The sequence below is a fragment of the Echinops telfairi genome, unplaced genomic scaffold, assembly GCF_000313985.2.
Source record: "Echinops telfairi isolate 266 unplaced genomic scaffold, ASM31398v2 ScPeMD7_3509;HRSCAF=4178, whole genome shotgun sequence".
Lineage (NCBI taxonomy): Eukaryota > Metazoa > Chordata > Mammalia > Afrosoricida > Tenrecidae > Echinops > Echinops telfairi.
Genome location: NW_022107407.1, coordinates 4,348,556 through 4,368,111, shown reverse-complemented (window position 1 = coordinate 4,368,111; position 19,556 = coordinate 4,348,556). Strand labels below are relative to the sequence as shown.

The 19,556-nt window shown below is 41.5% G+C and overlaps 1 protein-coding gene across 1 annotated transcript; it reads right to left on the bottom strand.

Moving 5' to 3' along the window:
* Positions 1–2,198: 2,198 nt before the first annotated feature.
* On the bottom strand, positions 2,199–16,453 carry LOC101660076 (solute carrier family 23 member 2). The gene is made up of 2 exons (XM_004709841.1): positions 16,367–16,453; positions 2,199–3,224 (listed from the first exon to the last, which is right to left on the bottom strand). Exons 1-2 carry the CDS (start codon positions 16,451–16,453, stop codon positions 2,199–2,201), a joined length of 1,113 nt encoding a protein of 370 aa, XP_004709898.1.
* Between the last annotated feature and the right edge of the window lie 3,103 nt (positions 16,454–19,556).

Here is a 19,556-nt window from a genome sequence, read left to right as displayed (position 1 = left end):
TGATGCACATTTTCTTTACATAAAACTTTCTCTTATACATGAGTTGCTGTGGATTTGTTTCTCCAAAGTACCCAGACGAATACAGATGACTACTGGTTAAAAGCATTTCTTCAAATGGTTGTCTTCTTTGGTGAACTCTCTATTCATGACCTCTGTCCATTTAAAAATCAGATTATTTATCTCCTTCTTGTTGAGATTTTGAAGTTTTCTATAAACTTTAGGGTCTAGTCCCTTATCCTATGCACAATTGCCTTGACCCGCTAAATCTGTGGGTTCTCTTTTTACTTTTCTGTTAAAGTATTTTGGTGCATATAAGTGTATTATTTTATGAGTTTCCACTCATCTATATTTCTTCTTTATTTAGTTCTTTTTTATTATATTTAGTAAAAAAAAATTTTTAATCATTTTATTGGGGACTCCTACAGCTCTTATCACAATGCAGACATTCATCCATTGTGTCAAGCACATTTATACATTTGTTGACATCATCATTTTCAAAAAATGTTCTTTCTATTTGAGCCCTTGGTATCAGTTCCTCATTTTCCCCTCCCTCCCTCATGAACCCTTGATAATTTATAAATTATTATTTTTTCATGTCTGACACTGACCAATGTCTCTCTTCACCCACTTTTCTGTTGTCTGTCCCCCAGGGAGGAGGTTATATGTAGATCATTGTGATCAGTTCCCCCTTTCTCCCCCCACCTTTCCCTTCCCCTCCTGGTACCACTACTCTCATTATTGGTCCAGGGGGGTTTATCTGTCCTGGATTCCCTGTGTTTCCAGCTCTCATCTGTACCCGTGTACATGCTCTGGTCTAGCTGAATTTGTAAGGTAGAATTGGGGTCATGAGAGATGGGTGGGGATGAAGCATTAAAGAACTAGAGGAAGTTATATGTTTCCTCAGTGCTACACTGCACCCTGACTGTCTCATCTCTTCCTTGTGACCCTTCTGTAAGGGGATGTACAATTGTCTACAGATGGCCTTTTGGGGTCTCCACTCCACACTCCCCCTCATTCACATCGATATAACTTTTTGTTCAAAGGATGCCTGATACCTGATCCCATTGACACCTCATGATCACACAGGCTGGTGTCCTTCTCCTATGTAGATTTTGTTGCTTCTCAGTTTGATGGTCACTTGTTTATCTTCAAGCCTTTAAGACCCCAGAAGCTACATCTTTTGATAGCCTGGCACCATCAGTTTTCTTCGCTACATTTTGCTTATGCACCCGTTTTTTCTTCAGCGATCATGTCGGGAAGCTGAGCAGCATTGAATGCCAGGTTTTTAAAACAAAGTGTTCTTGCGTTGAGGGAGTACTTGGGTAGAGGCCCAATGTCTGTCTCTCCCTCTCCTCCCTAATCCCCCCACTTGTTCCAGCTCTTTGACATAATCCGTGTGAAGGTGAAAGTGCAGTTCAGTAATAAACTGTGTTGAATCAGTAAAAACAAAACAAAACAAAACGATGCCAGATAAGGTGTGTCAGCGACTAGTGGGAAAAAAGGTCATCACCAGGAAGTGCGCCGACCAGTCCAGGCTGAGGTGGGGGCTGTGGACAGAAAACAGCCAAGGAGCAGGCCTTGCTTACAGGGCCTTCCCTCCACCCTCCAGCCCCTCTTGAGACAAACAAAGCCCACTCCCAGCAGTTTTCAACTGGGTGGGCTTCCTGCCCCTACAGGACCAGCAGGGAAATACAGAGTCACCACTCCTCAGTCAGATGTGACACTGCAAGGACATATGTTCTTCAGCCAGGAGGTCTTGGTGGGCCCAGGCTGAGGTGAGGATTTGCAAAATTCCAATCAAAAGGACACCGGACCTGGGGGAGGCTGCAGGTAAACTAGCCCTGAGAGCAGCTCAGGTCCTAATCCTTCTTAGGAAGGGGGTGGAAAACGGGAGATTCCCCAGGGATCAGGAATGCACCCTCCCTCAGAAGTCTGGGGACTTCAAGTTCAGTGACCATGCCCAGAAATGGACGCTCCCAGAAGGGAAAGGGTCAAGGGCTTCATTTAAATAAGGACATAGGAGAGACACCGTATTAGGCAGGATCACCACCCACGACAGAAAAGATAACTAATTGTAATCAGTCTTAGCTCTGGTGCAGAGTGTAAATGCAGAAATACAGACATAGAGTTTACTGCTTGTTACTCAGCAAGGACTATAGAGACTTGCCCCGCAGCCGCTTGCCACCAGGCGCCCGGGGCTATACTGTGGCCTGGGAGTCTTCCCCCGGATTCCGGCTGGTCCCGCTCTTCCGGAGGCCTTTCCAGGTGTAGCCCATGAAGGTGGGGTTGATGGGCAAGTAGCTGAAGCATCGGTACTTTTTGATAATGTTCATGCTGAAAAGCAAATCGTACGACTCCATGCCATCGAGCGTCTTGCTTCCTTTGCGTATGCCCTTCTTCCACTTCCGGATTCCTCGTTCCTCTGGAGTACTTGGAATGGTGTAATCCAAAATGAAAGCCACGCAGCCTCCCACGAACATCGCTGTGGTGAGCAGAATGTTCAGCACCTGGTCAATCCCCGTTATCCCTGTGACGAGAGGGTTCTGGCTGAGGTAACTTGGAAGGACGAGTTCAAAGAAGATGGAGAATCCGAGCACAAAGAGGTTCCGGGAAGAATTTAAATCGATGAATTGCAAGTTGGAGAGTCCAACCGCTGTGATCATCCCGAAGAGCGTGCAGAAGAGGGCGCCCAGCACAGGGTCAGGAAGGGACGCGAAGAGGGCGCTGAACTTTCCCACCATGCCCAGGGCCAGCATCAGGGCCGCTCCGTACTGTATCACCAGGCGACTGCCTACCTTGGTGATCCCCAGCACTCCGATGTTGGGGCTGGATGACGTGGACCCATTTCCAGTGCCAAAGACGCCGTGGAGCACGCAAGAGACTCCCTCCACTAAAATGCCCCTGTTGATGGCGTGGATGGGCGGCGGCGGGGCGCAGGACAGGCGCGCACAGGCGTAGTAGTCGCCGATGGACTCGATGATGCTGGCCACCACTGCACTGAGCATGCCGATGACACCTGTGGCGGAGACGGTGGGCAGGCCCCACTGGAATGGGTATGGGACCTTGAACCACGGGGCCACCAGAAGCACGCTTTGCCTGGCATCTGTGCGTGCGTAGAAGCTGTACTTGGTGCTGTCAGGAGGGAAGACATCTGTCACCGTGAAGATGAAGCAGAGCAGCCAGGCCACAAGGATGGCCAGGACTATGGGGAACATTTTGAAAAGCTGTTACGTTATACTTAACATAAAAATATATGTACATAGTTTTATTTTCCTATCATTATATATATACATCTATTTACATATGTACATGCCTGTATTTAGGCCTTTATAAATGCCAATTTGCCTCCTAGTTGTTTCCTCTATTTCCTTTTACTTTGCTTTTGTCACACTATCATGTTCAGCCTTCATTTGAGTTTCAGTAATTCTCAGAATTTTGCCTTTGATCAAGCTCTACCAGGCATCCTACACCTTCCTCGCCATCAATTTTAGATCACTTGTTCCCTTGTCCCAGGGTTTGTTAACACCCACTTACTTTCCCCCGTGTACCCCTTTCCCATGTCCCCCCAGAACACTCAGTCCCATTTTCTCCTCCAGATTGTTTATTTTGCCTATCACATCTAGATAGATATATAGAGACAATAATAAGCACAAAAACAAGACAGCAAAACCAAACAACAAAAGAAAAAAACAAAACAACAACAAAAAAGCCTATAAATAGTTTCAGGTCTGTTTGTTGACCTTTAGAAGCATTTTTCAGTCCAGTCTGATGGGGTGCCAAAGTCTCATTTTGGTATTCCCCAAGGACTTCAAGATTTTGAGGAAGATGGCACCTGAATATCATATGATTGCTCAAGGACTAGAGGAATTTGATTTAGAAGTGGCAACACCTGAGGCAGCCAACTGTTCAGATTGTGCTGCTTCCCTGGTTTTCTACTGTTAATCTTTTCCAAGGCCAGTTTCTTGTCTGTTTCCATTGTTTTTCTGTTTTCTGATTAATTTGTAATCTTTATTATTTCCTTTATTCTGGTGGCTGAAGGTTTATTTTTCCACTCTTCCTCTAACTGTTGAAAATGGGATTGGGGCTGGTGGCCAACATGTGGCCTGCCAACCCTTAGGAGATGCTGGTGACCTACCATGTTCCCTGCCATAGATATACTCAGCTCAGTTCTGTCTCCACGGGCCTTTGGCCTTCCCACCTCCTGTTTCATTTTCCTGATTCATCAGTCCAAAGCTGCATAACTTAGGGATGGTCTCCAAGTAGTATTGACCCACAGATTAGAGCTGGACTGGACTTGTGTGGGCTGCTTTCTTGATAAACATTTATTTCTTATACATATGAGAGTCCTAGTTGTGTTTCTCTAGAAAACCCAAACTAACACAGTATGTGTGTGTGAACATCATAAACTATGATACTTACAAGGTGAGTTACTATGAATAATGATAGAAGTAAAATTGATAGTTTATTCCTAAATACAACATTCTAATTTTTCAGACTTGATAATGCATTCATGGATACATTGGATTGGAACTGACTCAATAGCATCTAACAGCAACAACATAAAAAAGTAACTGAATTAGTACACATAAGAACAAAATAAATCTAAACTATTTAAGCCCACTTAGAATATATACCAGCTACTTGAATATTTAATAGCCTGAATCTTTGTGAAGTCAGATGCTTATTTTGTTATTGGCTTTGGGCCTTGAAATAAGAATGAATAAGTAATTGTTGGACTAACATAGCTTCTTCTGGGCTTCACTGTTGTTCTAGAGTGGGTTCTCTAGAGAAGCAAAACTAGTGACCCTTGTATGTATTTCTATATAGAAAGAGATTCATATCAAGAAATGAACTCTGATCTACAGTAAATAAGTCCAGTCTGATTCTAGTCAGGCTTCTCCTGAAACATGTATCTGTGGAGGCTGAGAAACAAGAAGCAAGATGGTGGAGTGAAAGGGCAGAGGATGTATAGACTAGAGAACGGCTCATTAACAAGAAGTAAATGTACTTGAAATGAGCTAAATGAATCCACCATTAGTAGTCCATTGATAGCTCCTGGAATCAACAGACAATGTAAAAGAACATTTAGGAGCAAGATGTAGGATTATACTCTAGTAGAAGGTGAAGGACCAAAGGGTGTTTAGTCCTGCTTAAGATCTCTCTTATCAGCTTTCTTCACATTTGCTATGCACCCATTTTGTCTTCGGCGATTGTGTCAGGAAGGTGAGCATCACGGAATGCTGGGATACTAGAACAAATGGTGCCCAGCTATCCAAAGATGTAGCATCTGGGGTCTTAAAGGCTTGAAGATAAACAAGCAGCCATCTAGCTGGAAAGCAACAAAGTCCACATGAAAGAAGCACACCAGCCTGTGTGATCATGAAATGTCAATGGGATCAGGTATCAGGCATCAGAGACCCAGAACAAAAAATTATATCGATGTGAATGAGGGGGAGTGTGGAGTGGAGACCCCAAAAGACCATCTGTAGAAAATTGTACATCCCCTTACAGAAGGGTCACAAGGAAGAGATGAGACAGTCAAGGTGCAATGTAGCACTGAGGAAACATACAACTTCCTCTAGTTCTTTAATGCTTCCTCCATACCGCACTCTCATGACCCTAATTCTACCTTACAAATCCGGCTAGACCAGAGCATGTACACAGGTACAGATGAGAGCTGGGAACACAGGGAATCCAGGACAGTTAAACCCCTCAGGACCAATAAGTACAGTAGAGATACCAGGAGGGTAAGCGGAAAGTGTGGGGAGAAATGGGGAACAGATCATAATGCTCTAGATATAACCTCCTCCATGGGGGATGGACAACAGAAAATTGGGTGAAGGGAGACATTGGTCAGTGTAAGACATGAAAAAACAATAATTTATAAATTATCAAGGGTTTATGAGGAGAAAGGTGGGGGAGAGAAGGAAAAGTATGAGGAGCTGATACCAAGGGCTCAAGTAGAAAGAAAATGTTTTGAAAATGATGATAACAAATGTATAAATGTGCTTGGCACAATGGATATATGTCTGGATTGTGATAAGAGCTGTAGGAACCCCCAATGAAATGATTAAAAAAAGATATCTTTTATACAAAGATGACTCCCTCAGGATGTTTATCAGGCTCCACTCCTACCTTCACACACAAGTATATAGTTGACCTAGACTCTAACCAGCACTCGTCAACTTGACACTGGGACACAATTCTTAAAGCATAAATAATTACCAAATATAGAATATAATAAATTCATACTTGTGCCTAACTCATACAGCTAATCTGTGTAGCAACTGAAAGAAAGCACACTAAATCCATTTTCATCTTATATTTCATAAGTTTACAAAACAAATATATTTGGTACATCCATGCAAATATGAATTACAACAATTGCAGTCCTAATTTCTGCAGCTGGTCAATAGCCATTGCTAGTATTTAGAACTACCTTCCTCCACTACCTCTTTTCTATTTACCTTGCCTTCAGTTAATACCTAAGATGATCACGGTTCTTTGCCTGGTGAGGTGACCTAAACACTCATTCCTGATGCTGTTGTTGTGAGCTGCTATCAAATCAGCTCCAACCCACAGCATCCGTCTGTTCCAGAATGAAACACTGCTTCATCCCACACCATCCTCACATTCCTGAAGCAGTTATGCCCAACTTGGGATGCTGTACTTTACTGTTGACTTTAATCATAGGGCATAGTAGTACTAAGAGACAATTTAAGAATGCCCTGCCCCCACCCAATAAGAGCAAGGCTGGGTGACCAGGAACCTGCCCTGGAGGCCAAGGGGCAGATACACACACACACCTCACAGATCTGTGGTGGGAGCCCCCTTTTCCTGTAGCTGCCTTCAGGCCCATGTAGCCCCCTCAGTACATGTAGACACTCCAGTTCCTACCTGTATTATGGCACCTGGTCCCTCGCTAGATGGGAAGGGGCCTTGCAGGGACACCCCCTCCCCCCCAAAAAATAAACAAGGAAATATGTATTTCAGCCAGGACAGTTTTCTTCTCCCCCTTTTCTAACACCCTGAGCTCAGATGGGGGCTCAGGTAGGCCTGAAACCCGTCCATTGTGCCCCTAGGGGAGGGGGGCTCCCTGCCGGGACAGAGACCCAGCAGGCAGGCTGGGGGTGGATGGACCCTGGCGGGCCTCCTGAGCATAACAGGAAGCTCCTTGTCAGCTGCCCCCTTTATATGAGTTCTCGGAGTCACGTTTGCATAGGAAATAAAAGTGCGCTTTTTAAGAAAAAAAAAGAATGCCCTGAATTCCAGGCATATTCTTCATTTCCATTTACAACACTATTTCAATTTCCCCTTGGTAAATAGGATCAAGCACACCATTCAAAACAGTAATACTCTTCTTCATTGGTCCAGAGGCATAAGAAGTCCAAAATGGCCAAGAGGCATTATTAGCTTCCAGTTTTATGGAATCAGTCCTGTGTCTCCAAATGAATGTACTCTCCTCTTTGGAACTAAGACCTCTGGACCCAAATAGCAGGGGGTTCCAGGGTCAGGAAGCAAAAGTATTAGGAATGGGTCATTAGGAGTATTGGTGAGTAACGCGCATTTCCACCTCTTGATTTCTAGACCTATGAATCCTGGCTATTGGAGAAACAGCATGATATATTGGATGCTGGTTTAGAATATACACCGCCTCCTGGAGAATATTGCCCTAACTTTGCAAAGTGCAGCCAAAAATAGATCAAACATATAATAAAAATGTAGTGATACTTATTGGTGATTAGGACACAAAAGCTGGAAATAACTTAAAGGGACATTAGTTGGAAAATATTGTCTTGGTGGTAGAAATGAAGTTGGAGATCCCATGATAGAATTTTGTAAGATGAATGATTTGTTCATAGAAAATAAACTTCCCTTTTCAACACCTCAGAAGGCTACTATATACATGGATTTCTTCAGATGGAAAACACAGATGTAAAATTGACTATGTCTATCAGAGAGATTATATCTAAATTGAGGCCAGGGGCTCACTGTGGATCAGACCAACAATTACTGATAGTTAACTTCAGATTTAAGGTGAAGATAATTAAAACAAACCCCATAGAGTCAAAATATGACTTTGACTATATCCCACCTGAATTTTTAGAACATCTCAAGAACAAATTGCTGCATTGAACACTCATGGCAGAACACCTGATGACCTGTGGGAGGACAACATGAACATTATTTATTTAGAAAAGCAAAGGCCATTAAAAAGACAGGAAAGAAAGAAAATATCAAAGTGCATATACCTAAAGAAATTTGTGGGCTTGCTCGCATCATATAGTAACTACAGCAAATGGAAGAACTGATGATATCAAAAAGCTGAACAGGAAATTTCAAAAAGCAGCTCAAAAAAACTAAGCAATGTATTATAATGAAAGATTCACAGCCCTCGAGTTATAAAACCAGAAAGAGCTTTAAAAATTAATACCAGAAGCTAATCAAAGACAATATTAATGGAAGAATGTTATGCCTTAGGGGTTGATCTATAAGACTCTCTACCATAAATTAACAAGGACATTTTGAAGAGGAATCAAAGGCACTACCATAAATTAACAAGGACATTTTGAAGAGGAATCAAAGGCAGATTAAACAAAAAACAAAGCCTAGATCCAGGAATGGGTTTGGGCTCGCACTAAATCTTAGCTCCAACATAAGAACAATTAGCTCTTACATTATGGCCCTCCTCAATCCTTGCCCTCAGGAAGGGAACACACAATATATGAGGGGCATAGAAAATTGCAGCAAAGAAATTAGATGGTGCCCGGCTATCAGATAAAATAGTTTCTTGGATCTTGAAGGATTGTCTCCAAACAAGCAGCCATCTAAATGAGATGTCAGCTAAGTCCACGTGGAAGAAGTACCCCATCATTACTCACACAGAAGAATTGTAAATCACATAATCTAAAGCCAAAGGAGGGAATAGTATCAGCACACATTGTTGGAATCTGGTTTGCAGAAGGCTATGGATGACAGTGACAGCCCAAGATACATTTATGGGAACTACATAGTAAATTAGCCTCCAGTGATCTCCTTCTATCCATAATTGAAGGATGGGAGGAAAGTAGTTACTAAACAGAGTGTATAGAAGGTCAAAGGGATAAACCTGACTTGAACAGTTAAAACGTTGTTATTTGATCCCCCATCTGATGCACACTAGACCTGATCTGGTTTTCAACATTTTCTGTGTGTATGTATGTGTGTGTGTATGTGTGTATGTATATGTGTATATATACATACATGTGTATATATATTTGGTTGTTGTTCATATTAGGGTTTATCTAAGAGGTGTTATGTCATTAGGGGTCACCCTCTGGAGTTGTGTTATATGTTTCTCTGTTTTTCATTATATGAAACACAAGATTGATGAACCGATAGGAACAGCAAGTAGAAAAAGGGTTTCAGGGGGTGGGACAAATTGGTGGTGGTGGCTGGGAGTAAAAGAGAGATGGTGTCAAGAAATCCGGGAAGGAAAAGAATGTCTGGAAACTGGTTGTGATGGCAATTGTATAATACTACTTGAAATGATTCAACTATGGAATGATATGGTATGTATATTAACTCCCAATTAATAATACTTTTTTAAAAGCCTAATTGTAAATCCCAGCGCTATAAACATCATCAAGAGAACAAAGGTACAAATTAAAGACCCTTATTGCAGGGCATAGATCAGGGTTTGGGAACATCTAGCCTTCTCTCTAGACATAGGAGGCAGGCAAAAACATCAATATCAGCTAACATCTCTTGCTTCACCAAAGAGAAGACTGTTGCTGATAAAGGATAAACTATTGGGGGAGTTTGATTAGTAATTTAAACTATTGATGACCTGAAATTAGGTGCAAGCCATCACCTAATTCTGATAAGAAATGTTACACTAAAAATAAAAGAAAATGAAACAAAAATAGTGAGGGGGAAGGGAGGCACTGACTCAATGGCACCTTACAAAAATTGGAAAATATGGTGAAGAAATCAGATGGTGCCTGCCTATCAGAAGGCTTATCGAAGAGAAGCACCCATTGAAGTGAGGTAACAACTAAGTTCACACCAGCCTGTGTGATTCAAAGATTGTAAATAATAAAATCCAAGACTGGAGCGGGGAACAGTATTAGGTCTTAAATGCTGATCACGCAGTTTTCACAAGGCTGTATAGATGACAGTGAAAGCCCAGAAGCCATTTACAAGGTCCTCACAAAGATTAAACCTCTGGTAAATCCTTTCTGACCATTGAATATAGATGTGAATAACCTTGCTATCAGAGGTCATTTCAAAATGATGTAGTTAGGTTAAAACTAAGCACCTTATCATTTATTCTCCCCTTTAACCCATTTTCAATATGTACTATTTTTTATCAGTTTCTAGTATCTTTCCAACTGAGGTTTTTTAATGTTTTATTTTGTTTTTATAATTATTAGGTTTTTTCCTGTGTGTTTTTCTATATATGAAGTCCAGGATGGGTAAATCTATTGACAGATTAACTGGATTAATAATAGTTTCTTGAGATTATAGTAGGGGAGGCAGGTAGAATGGGGAGCTAACAATAAGGAGTACAAAGAGAATAAGATATACTAAAATTTATGTTAGTGATGATTTCAGAACTCTTTAATGTGTTTAAACTGTATTTTAAGCTATATATGTTAATTATATGTAAATAAAACAGTTCTTTTAAACTTGGTGTTTTAAAGGGAGAGAGATTCTCAACAGGAGATCAGCATAGAGAAAGTGTCTTTCATGTCTAAAAAGAAATTACCACACCTTCTAGCAACTTCAAGGGTTACCCTAAGCTTCTTTTTTGATGGGAGTGTTATTAGAGGGGAGCAATCAGAGTGAAGGGTCTCATCAGTTCAAGACTGGTATTTGAGGTTGGAGGCCCAAAGTCCTTCTGGCCCTCAGGGCAGTCCCTTAGTCAATGACTGAATTTCTTGCAAAGAGGGCATTCTCACTTCCAGTGTCCTGACTTGCTACACTGGTGGCAGTTCCCACTGAGAATACCCCTAGGTGTTGATTTTATTAAGCCTTGGGGTCTTTGTTCCTATAGGGCAGCTGCTAACTGAGCCTACCTCTTCTCTGTGCTTCTCACCTTACCAGATCCCTCTTATCCTCTCTTATGGAATGCTGAGGAAGCTGCTTTAATATGCCTTCCATGGGGTTGCTGGACTCCTTCCTAACATTAATTTCTCTCTGATGTCTGGAGCAGATTGAGTTATAAATTTATCTTTTAACATTATGTTTCCCATGGGATCCTCATGGTCTAGGTTGTGGTGTTTAATTCGAGCCTCCCATAGCATTGTTGAGAAGGCTGTTGGATTCTCCTGAAGCCTTTGGTCAATAGTTGCTAATTTGTTATAATTAATTGGTTTCTTCTGAAAATTTTTTCACTTGTTGTAGAAAATAGGAGAGCATGTTGTGCCTTTACCACTCCCCTTTTGTTAAATCATAATCCCAGAAGGAATCTATATATGGTATTGCTTTTGTCCTGGTAGATTACTATTATTTTGGACATGCACTCCATTGACATATGCTCTAGCCTTCCCTTAATACCCTCACTCTTGTAGAAGGTTTAAGATTCTTGAAAGATCAAATTAATGTCTTTTCAACTTAAGTCAAAAGTTAAAGTTATCTTTCTCAATTCTTGAATCAATTTGCTAATGTCATCGGTAAGCAAATCAATTTATCTTTAATGATCATTAAATCATACATAGTGTATAGGGCTTGGACCCTGAATATTTTGTCTATCCCTGAGATTTCTTATAAAGGAAAAAGTTAAGGCTCCCCGAACTTGGAAAGTGGTTTAGGATCCCCCTAACTGGAAACATTGCTCTCCCTGAATCCTTTGGGTTTTGAATAGGAAGTGTTCGTTCTGGGGTTGAAGGAACACTTGGCACCTTGGATTCGATGTATGGAGACTGGGAACCCACTTAGATACTCCGATTTTAGCCTATTTGTTCCCAGGACCAATAAGAAGGCAATGTCAATCTTAATTTTTTGGTACAATTCAAGTACATTTTGTAGTTCCATGAAGGTCTGCATATTAGAGTCCTCTGTCCATTTCCCTTGCTTTTTGTGGTATCATAATTTAGAGTACCATTTCAGGCCAAATTATTGCACATTCTAACGTATACTGAAATCATGCAGTATTACAAAAGAATATCAATCTTTTTTTTTTAAGTCGGTGGGTCAAACTTACCCCAGTTCTCAAGGATGCATCCCAGAGATTTGTCAATAGGTATTGAATTTTGGCTTCCCATCAAGAGTAGAGGAGATTATTGGAGAGATTGGGTGTCCATTGCTCCTGTGCTCATGTTACATCCTGTTCACCTCAAAAAACTTGGATTTCCAGAATTAACTAATCTTACTTTATGACCTGTAACCTGAGTTTCTAGAATTAAGTAGCCTTACCCACCTCACCCTTTCTCAGGTGAGACCTTAACCTCTTTACTCCTGGGGGACTCTTTCTTTATGTGCCTCTAGTATCTTTGTGTCTCTATCCCAAAGGAACCCTGTGACCATCTGAGTGTGATGTCCTAAGCAGCCTGAGCTATAGTCCGTAGCTTTTATCAGTGTCTCTTCCAATGTTAACAGGCCTAAAGAATAGAACTCTGCATTGTCCTGGAGATAATAACTTAAATATATAATGAGTTCCTGAGAATCCCTTCTTCACCTCCAGCCCTGCCACCTGACAAACACAATACATTGTTCTCTTGCATTTCCTACAGGGATGCAAATGCAAATACTGCTCCCAGGAGTAGAGAGGTGTTATAGGAACTGGAAGTTGTGACCCAAACAGAATCTTTCCCCCAGCAATTTGCAGAGACAGAACTAGTGATATTGTATCATGAGTCTGTGTTATGCTTGTGGGTAGGACTACCAGAGAACGTCACTTTACTGTCTGTCTCTCACACTTTCATGTGAAAACAGCTTCTTTCTGGGCATCTAGGGCAACCAGAAGGACCAAAAAAAACCCCAAAACACTCAATTAACCAAACCTTATTTAGCGCCACCTGCCAAAATCAGTTGGTTAAGTCATAATGTCTTCCAGTGAGTCCCCTGTTCATTGTAGGGCTGACCACTAACCCCCTGGGAAATGTCCAGATAGCTGAGCCAGAGGGAAGTAATGCCTCTTTAGTATCAAGAGTCCAAGCAAGCCTGGACACTCATATAGGTATACCTTTTGTCTCATAATGTACCTCTGCTTCCAAAATTCTCACCATTTTACCTCTTAAAGGCTTGAAAGGAAAACAGGAAGAGGATAAGAGAAGAGGAGAAAATCAGAGAGTAGAGATGTTCCTGAGGGAACTCAGAACTTACTATAAACCATTGATGGGTGCAACTGCTCCGCTGAGTCGCAGAACCAAATTTACCAGAGGGTGCTGCATGCTTCTGCCCCTTATTTCTCAGTTCTTGTCATGAACATAAGAAGTAATTCAGAAAAGAAACAGGAGAAAGTTCCTAATGCAACAGGTGAGTTTATTAAGAAGTTGAATCATTATGGATTGTGCATATGGTTACCCTAACCTGAGGGCATGCTGCTGGGTGGAAAGTTAAGATTGTATTCTATTGATGGCAAGCCATTTGTTATCAACTGGCTGTTCAATGAATGTTACATTACTGGCTGTCTTTCCGAAGTGTACCTCCCTTTTACAGATAATGCTCATGTACCCCACACTGTGTTCGGGTGTTCTTGCCAAGACCCTGGCAGGATTCTTCTGCTATTCCAAGGGTCAATTGATTCATAAGTAGGGAATTGACATACACCTTGCCTATTACAGCTCATTTCCCTTCTCTGCCCTCTACCTCACTTTGTGCTTCAAATGTATTGATATAGACATTTGTCTTCACCTAGGGTCCTGGTAAGAATACCAGAACACAGTATTGGGTTCATGAACATTATCTGTAAAGGGGAGGTACCCACCAATCATAAGACTTTCACTGATAGTTTTGGGGGGGAAAATATAAGTACCCAATTTATATTTTAATTTATTACTGATACGATGTGTTCAAGAACTATTGTACAACATTCCTTTGGGGTTTGAGTCCATATTTACTATTTGTATTGGTCATTAGTAAGTAAAGCCTACAGAAATAGAAAAAATAGAAAATTTTAGAAAGGAAGGGAATATAAAGACGGAAAGACACCTGGCATTTGTTTCGCTGACATGAGAAAGAATCATGTAAGGAATCTCAATTTTGCTCCAAACAAGAACCTGAGCAAGAAAAGTGTGAAGTGACCATGGCACATACAAGAGGGTGTCTCCTAACATTTTCTTAGGGACCCAGATGAGGTGTGGGAAGTGTTTTCTAGGAGATCTATAACAGTGAAAAAGACCGCCATCAACTCTGCTCTGACTCACAGCCACCGCATGTGCCTCAAGGTTAAACTGTCTATATGGTGTCCGTGCATGCTCATTAGCCTGCCTTTTTATTGATGGAGTGAGTGGATTTGAACTTCACTTCAATTACCATCCAAATGTGCTAATTCTTCACACCATTCAAGCATTTGTTTCCAATCTTTCTGCTCTTTGAAGCCATTCTTGATTTCTTCCAATGAAATATTTGTGCACTGATGCTGGGCTTTCTTCCTTAGAGAAACTAGTAAGTTTCTTGCAAGCAGTTTTTCACAAAAACAGAGGACACCATATCTGTAAGATGTTAAGGCCGTAGGACAATCACTTCAATAAAGATTTAATAAGCACAGAACGCTTCAATCATGATGCAACTCCTCTCACAATATGAAAAAGACGTCAGTCTAGGAGTATGACATCACGTTTTACAGGTGGCAGGACCTTATTGGCTCGCCTCAGTCCCTATCCTGCTTTTCTACTGGCCATCATCCTTGTATCCTGATTGGTCATAAGCTCAGGAACCTGATTGATCTTTGTTTCAGCTCAACACTTGGTGTTGTAATCCACAACTTGTGCCCCTTGTAATCATGAAAGGTGATGTTGGGATGAGTCCTCCAGATTTCTGTTGAAATGAAACTTCTTGGCTCTACCTGAATCTAACATCCCCCTCTGAAAAGAATGGTACTCTTAATTCATTTAGGATATTTGGCAATGACTGATCTGGCTACTTCCTTCTGAGATGGGTCACAGGACTTATTCTTTCAGAATCTCTGCTCTCCACGTGCTCTAAACCGATGAGTTGACGGATCCACCATCTGAAGTGGAATGGGATTGTATTCATTTATCACAATCATTTTTACATGGAATTGGTCAAGTTTGCAGAGAAACTTAACTAACATGTTAAAGATACCTAAGCCAAACAACAGAAGGCTATTAGTTGTTACTGGTTCAAGAAAGGGAGGCAACCAGGAAGCTCAACTCTACACTTGTGACTATGAGCTCTATGATTCTGACAAGTGTTGACAGATTTTGAAGGCCCTGTCATGAAGCTTATGGGCTGCCTATCTCACAATGCCTAATGGGTCAACATAAAAAACAGAATCCTTCTTAAAAACAAAACAAACAAAAACTTTTCATTGATTAGGCTGTATCAGTTGTGAAGGGTGAGTGCTGCTAGTGATTCTCTATGGCCCTTGTGGGCCACTTCGTTTCGTGTAATCTCATTTAGACTTTCAGACAAATACTTGAACAAAACTTTATAATAATGGAGGGCAGAGACTAGGCTCTTGATGCTAGTATTTATTCCAGAAGTGATTCTTAATGGAGAGCAAGGCGTGGGCACCACTCGGTGCAAGAGGAGCAGTATCCCATTAATTGGTCTCAAATCCTGAACTGTAAGGTCTGTCCTTAAAACTGAGAGTGTCCTGGGGAGCAGTTGTTCATCTGAAAGAAAATAGTGAGACAAAGCATGCAGGGTGCTCACTTTTCCCGACATCAGGATCAAGAGAGAGATAAAATGTATTATCCAATAGGCTTCTATAATCCGGGTCTAGTAAGCCCTCCTAAGCACATACGTAACAAGGAGCGAAGATATTAGAGTTAAGATGGCAGCTTAACCTTGGATGCCCCTGAACTGGCTGGACCTTGTATGTACGGGGGTGGGGGTTCCAGTCTCACCGGATTTGTAAGGTAGAACTGGGTCAGGGTAGTGGAGCGGGGGTTGGGTGTGGGTGGGGGGGAGCAATTTATTGGGTGTGGATGGGGTGGACAATAGAGTCTGGGGTGGATGGGGTGGACAATAGAGTCTGTTTGCTCTTAATGACAGATTGCCTCCAGGCATATAGTAAGCAGCCATGTGCTTGTAAGAAGCATCTTAGAAGTGGCATTATTACAGGGTGATATTGTGGGGATGATTTTTAGTCTGGATAATGTGATTAGGATTCATCTCCATCTCACAAATGTAAAGGCCTTCCTGCATCAGAGTTGAACTTCCAGACTCTTAATTATGAGCATTAGCCACATACATTCTCTTCCTGGTCCTCAATTTCCCACACTCCATTTTCCACTTGGCATTTGAAGTACTGCAGGTATTCAGGGTATTGCAGGGCCATGGCCTTTCTTCAATTATGTCCACTTCCCTTAGTTGGCAGATGTTTGGGTGAGACCTTGAGTTACTTGTGGTAAAAGCCTATACTAGGATATTTTGAGATCCCCTACTATGTTAGGACAGGTTTTCTAGAAAAATACGTCCGGTAACACTCATATGTGTATAAATAAAAGCTTCATATCGAGAAGTACTTATGTATCAAGAAAGCATACCAGCACAGTCCAAGTTCATAAGTCCAATGCTAGTCCATCAGTCTATGTTCAGACCCACATAGGTACATGCCATGATGCAGCATGGTGAACCAGGAAGCAAAAGATCACAGGTTGCTGTGTCATGTGGATCCAAAGTTGGTGGAAACATGACCAAATGTTTGAGAGCCAATATCTCTCAAAGTGGGCAGCAGTGTCGCAGCAAGGTGGAAGGTGAAGGGGCAGAAAGAGGGAGGTTCCCGTTGTCCCCCACCCACCACTGCAAGGTGGCATCAAGTTGTGACCTAATTGGCAGGTTGAACTGCAGCCCTACCCTTTCATACACCTTCAAGTTGACATACAATCATCTGTCACAGACCACCCCTTGTCAACTTGACACCTTTATACAATTCTCTAGCCATACATAATCTTTAATCAAAAACAATAATAAAATCATGTTTGTGCCTAATGAGATAAAACTAAAATGTGTACAACCAAAATCACATCAGCCCTATTTAAATCTTATATTCTATATGTGAATCAAACAAAAATATTCTATGCCTAACAATTGCAGTTATGTGAATACCTATACCCTAATCCTACAATCCTATGAACATCTTCCCCAACCTGTGAAAGTTTGTAAGCCAACCACTTCATGCATTTATCTCCCCCAATTTTTGATATTCAGTTTTTAAACTGCCCATTTCTATCAACTCAGTGCTTTGAGGGGAGAGACTCTGATGGTATAGTGGTACCCTGGTGGTTATGTGTTGGGTGTCCATCCACAGTTCAAAACCACCAGCAGCTCATAGGGAGAAAGACTGAGTTTCCTACTCCTGTAAATAGTAACAATCTCAGAAACCCAGAGCGAGTTTGATGGCAGTAAGAGATGTAGGAGTGCTCTGTGGAGACAAGCACAGTCTTTGATGTGAAGAATCTTTATTCCAGTTGGAACATTGTGTGTATTCATCCATTAGCAAAGTCAAATCAAGGTAAGCCATCAAATCAGCCTGAAATATATACCAGTTCGCCAAATTATCCAGTCTGGTTCTGGTCAATTCTGGGAGGGCCACCTTGCCTGTCAGGTGATTTGGGTTACAACAACTGGCCCCTTCACAAGTTCTCAACAGCCCTATCCCCGTCTAGCTGGGTGATACCTTAGACTCAGGTTCCAGACACCTCTTTAAATTTTAGACTAGCCAACCCACTCTCATCTCTCCTCTTCATCTCTAGTTCCTGTGAACCAGATCCAAGGGGATCAATGGCCAGATTCAACCTGTCTCTCCATTGCTGTTTTCCCCACTTCCAATCAGCAAATAGATCTAGGTGATCACTAGACTCTCATTAACTTGCCAGTTCCTTCATGTGCCTAGATTCTTCTGACAAAGATGTCAACCACTTGCTTAAGACTCAAAAAGCAAAAGCAGTGCTTCCCCAGCCCACCCCACCCCCATGCTCTCAACAGTTTCAGTGAAAAGTCTTTTCAAATGTAAATGTCCTCGCTCTCAAAGCACTGGGTGGTGCTTACCTTTTCCAAGCCTTCTTTGTAACCCATTCAACAGATTCAATGTAATGGCTGAAGGCTTACAAACTCTCTCTAATCATATTCCCCAGTAATCATTTCTATCACATTATATCAATTACAATGGGTAGAAGAAAACAATATGATCCTGGTACTGCCAGATCCTAAACACAATACTTTTTTTTCCCCCATCAAAACCATTTTATTGAGAGTGAGATGGTGTTTATTGTGCCAACATGGCCAATGAACATGTGGAATTAATTGAAGGGGGGAGAGAGAAATGGCTCAGGGAGCCTCACCTCACTTGTCTCTTGCTCTTTGATCATTGGACCAGTGTGACTACATTGCTTGTTCTGTGCCTCAATTTGCAAGCTACACTACCTGTGGGACACCCAATCTGTGGACTGTCACTGTAACTTGAGGTTCCTTCAAGACCTGATTTACCACACCATTGGAATGTACATCTCTTGAGCTGGGGACTGTCGGACCCTGTCATCTGGCTGACTGTTGGTGACCTGCCTTGCTGCCTGTGCCCAGATAGCCTGAATTGCTCTAAAGAGGACTACCCAGTGGCCCTCAAGACTTGGAGAACTGCCAGTGTCTCACAATTGCCTCACGGAAGTGAGTTGCACTGCTTTATTTGTAGTGCTTTATAATTTAACTAATTGTTTATTTCTTATGTTAACTATCTATCTATCTGTATATTTGTGTATATATATATATATATATATATATATATATATTTATTTATTTATTAGCGTTCTGGTTTTATTTCTCTAGAGAACCCTGTCTAACACAGACAGTTAATAGAGATACCATATAATTCCACAGTTCAGTCACATAAAGCAATATTATACAATTGCTGCCACAATCAGTTTCAAAACATTCTTTTCCTTCCTAAACTCCATGACATAAATTCCTTTTTAACCCCATACCACCACGGAACCAAACCCTATTCTACTTGCTGTACTTATATAAGTTCTTCAATCCTGGGTTTCATATACAGAAAAACATATAGCAAAAATCCAAGAGGGTGACCCCCAATGATATAACACATCTGAAATAAACCCCAAAATGAACAAATAAAAAACAAAAAAATACAGAAACTGCTGAAAACCAGATCAGGGTTAGCATGCATCAGAGAGGTAAGCAACTGACAAAGTTTTAACTGTTCAAGGTGTATTCTTTTGATCTTCCTTATTCATATCTCCAATGCACTCTATTTGGTAACCACTTTCCTGTGGGAAACTGAGAACCTAGAAGAGAGTGTAGGTAGAAACATTTTCTGTGCTCATAATTAAGAGTCTGGGAGGCAGACTCTGGTGGAGGAAGGCCTTCACATTTATGAATTGGAAAGGAATCCCAATCACATTCTCCTAACTAAAAGTTGTTCCCCA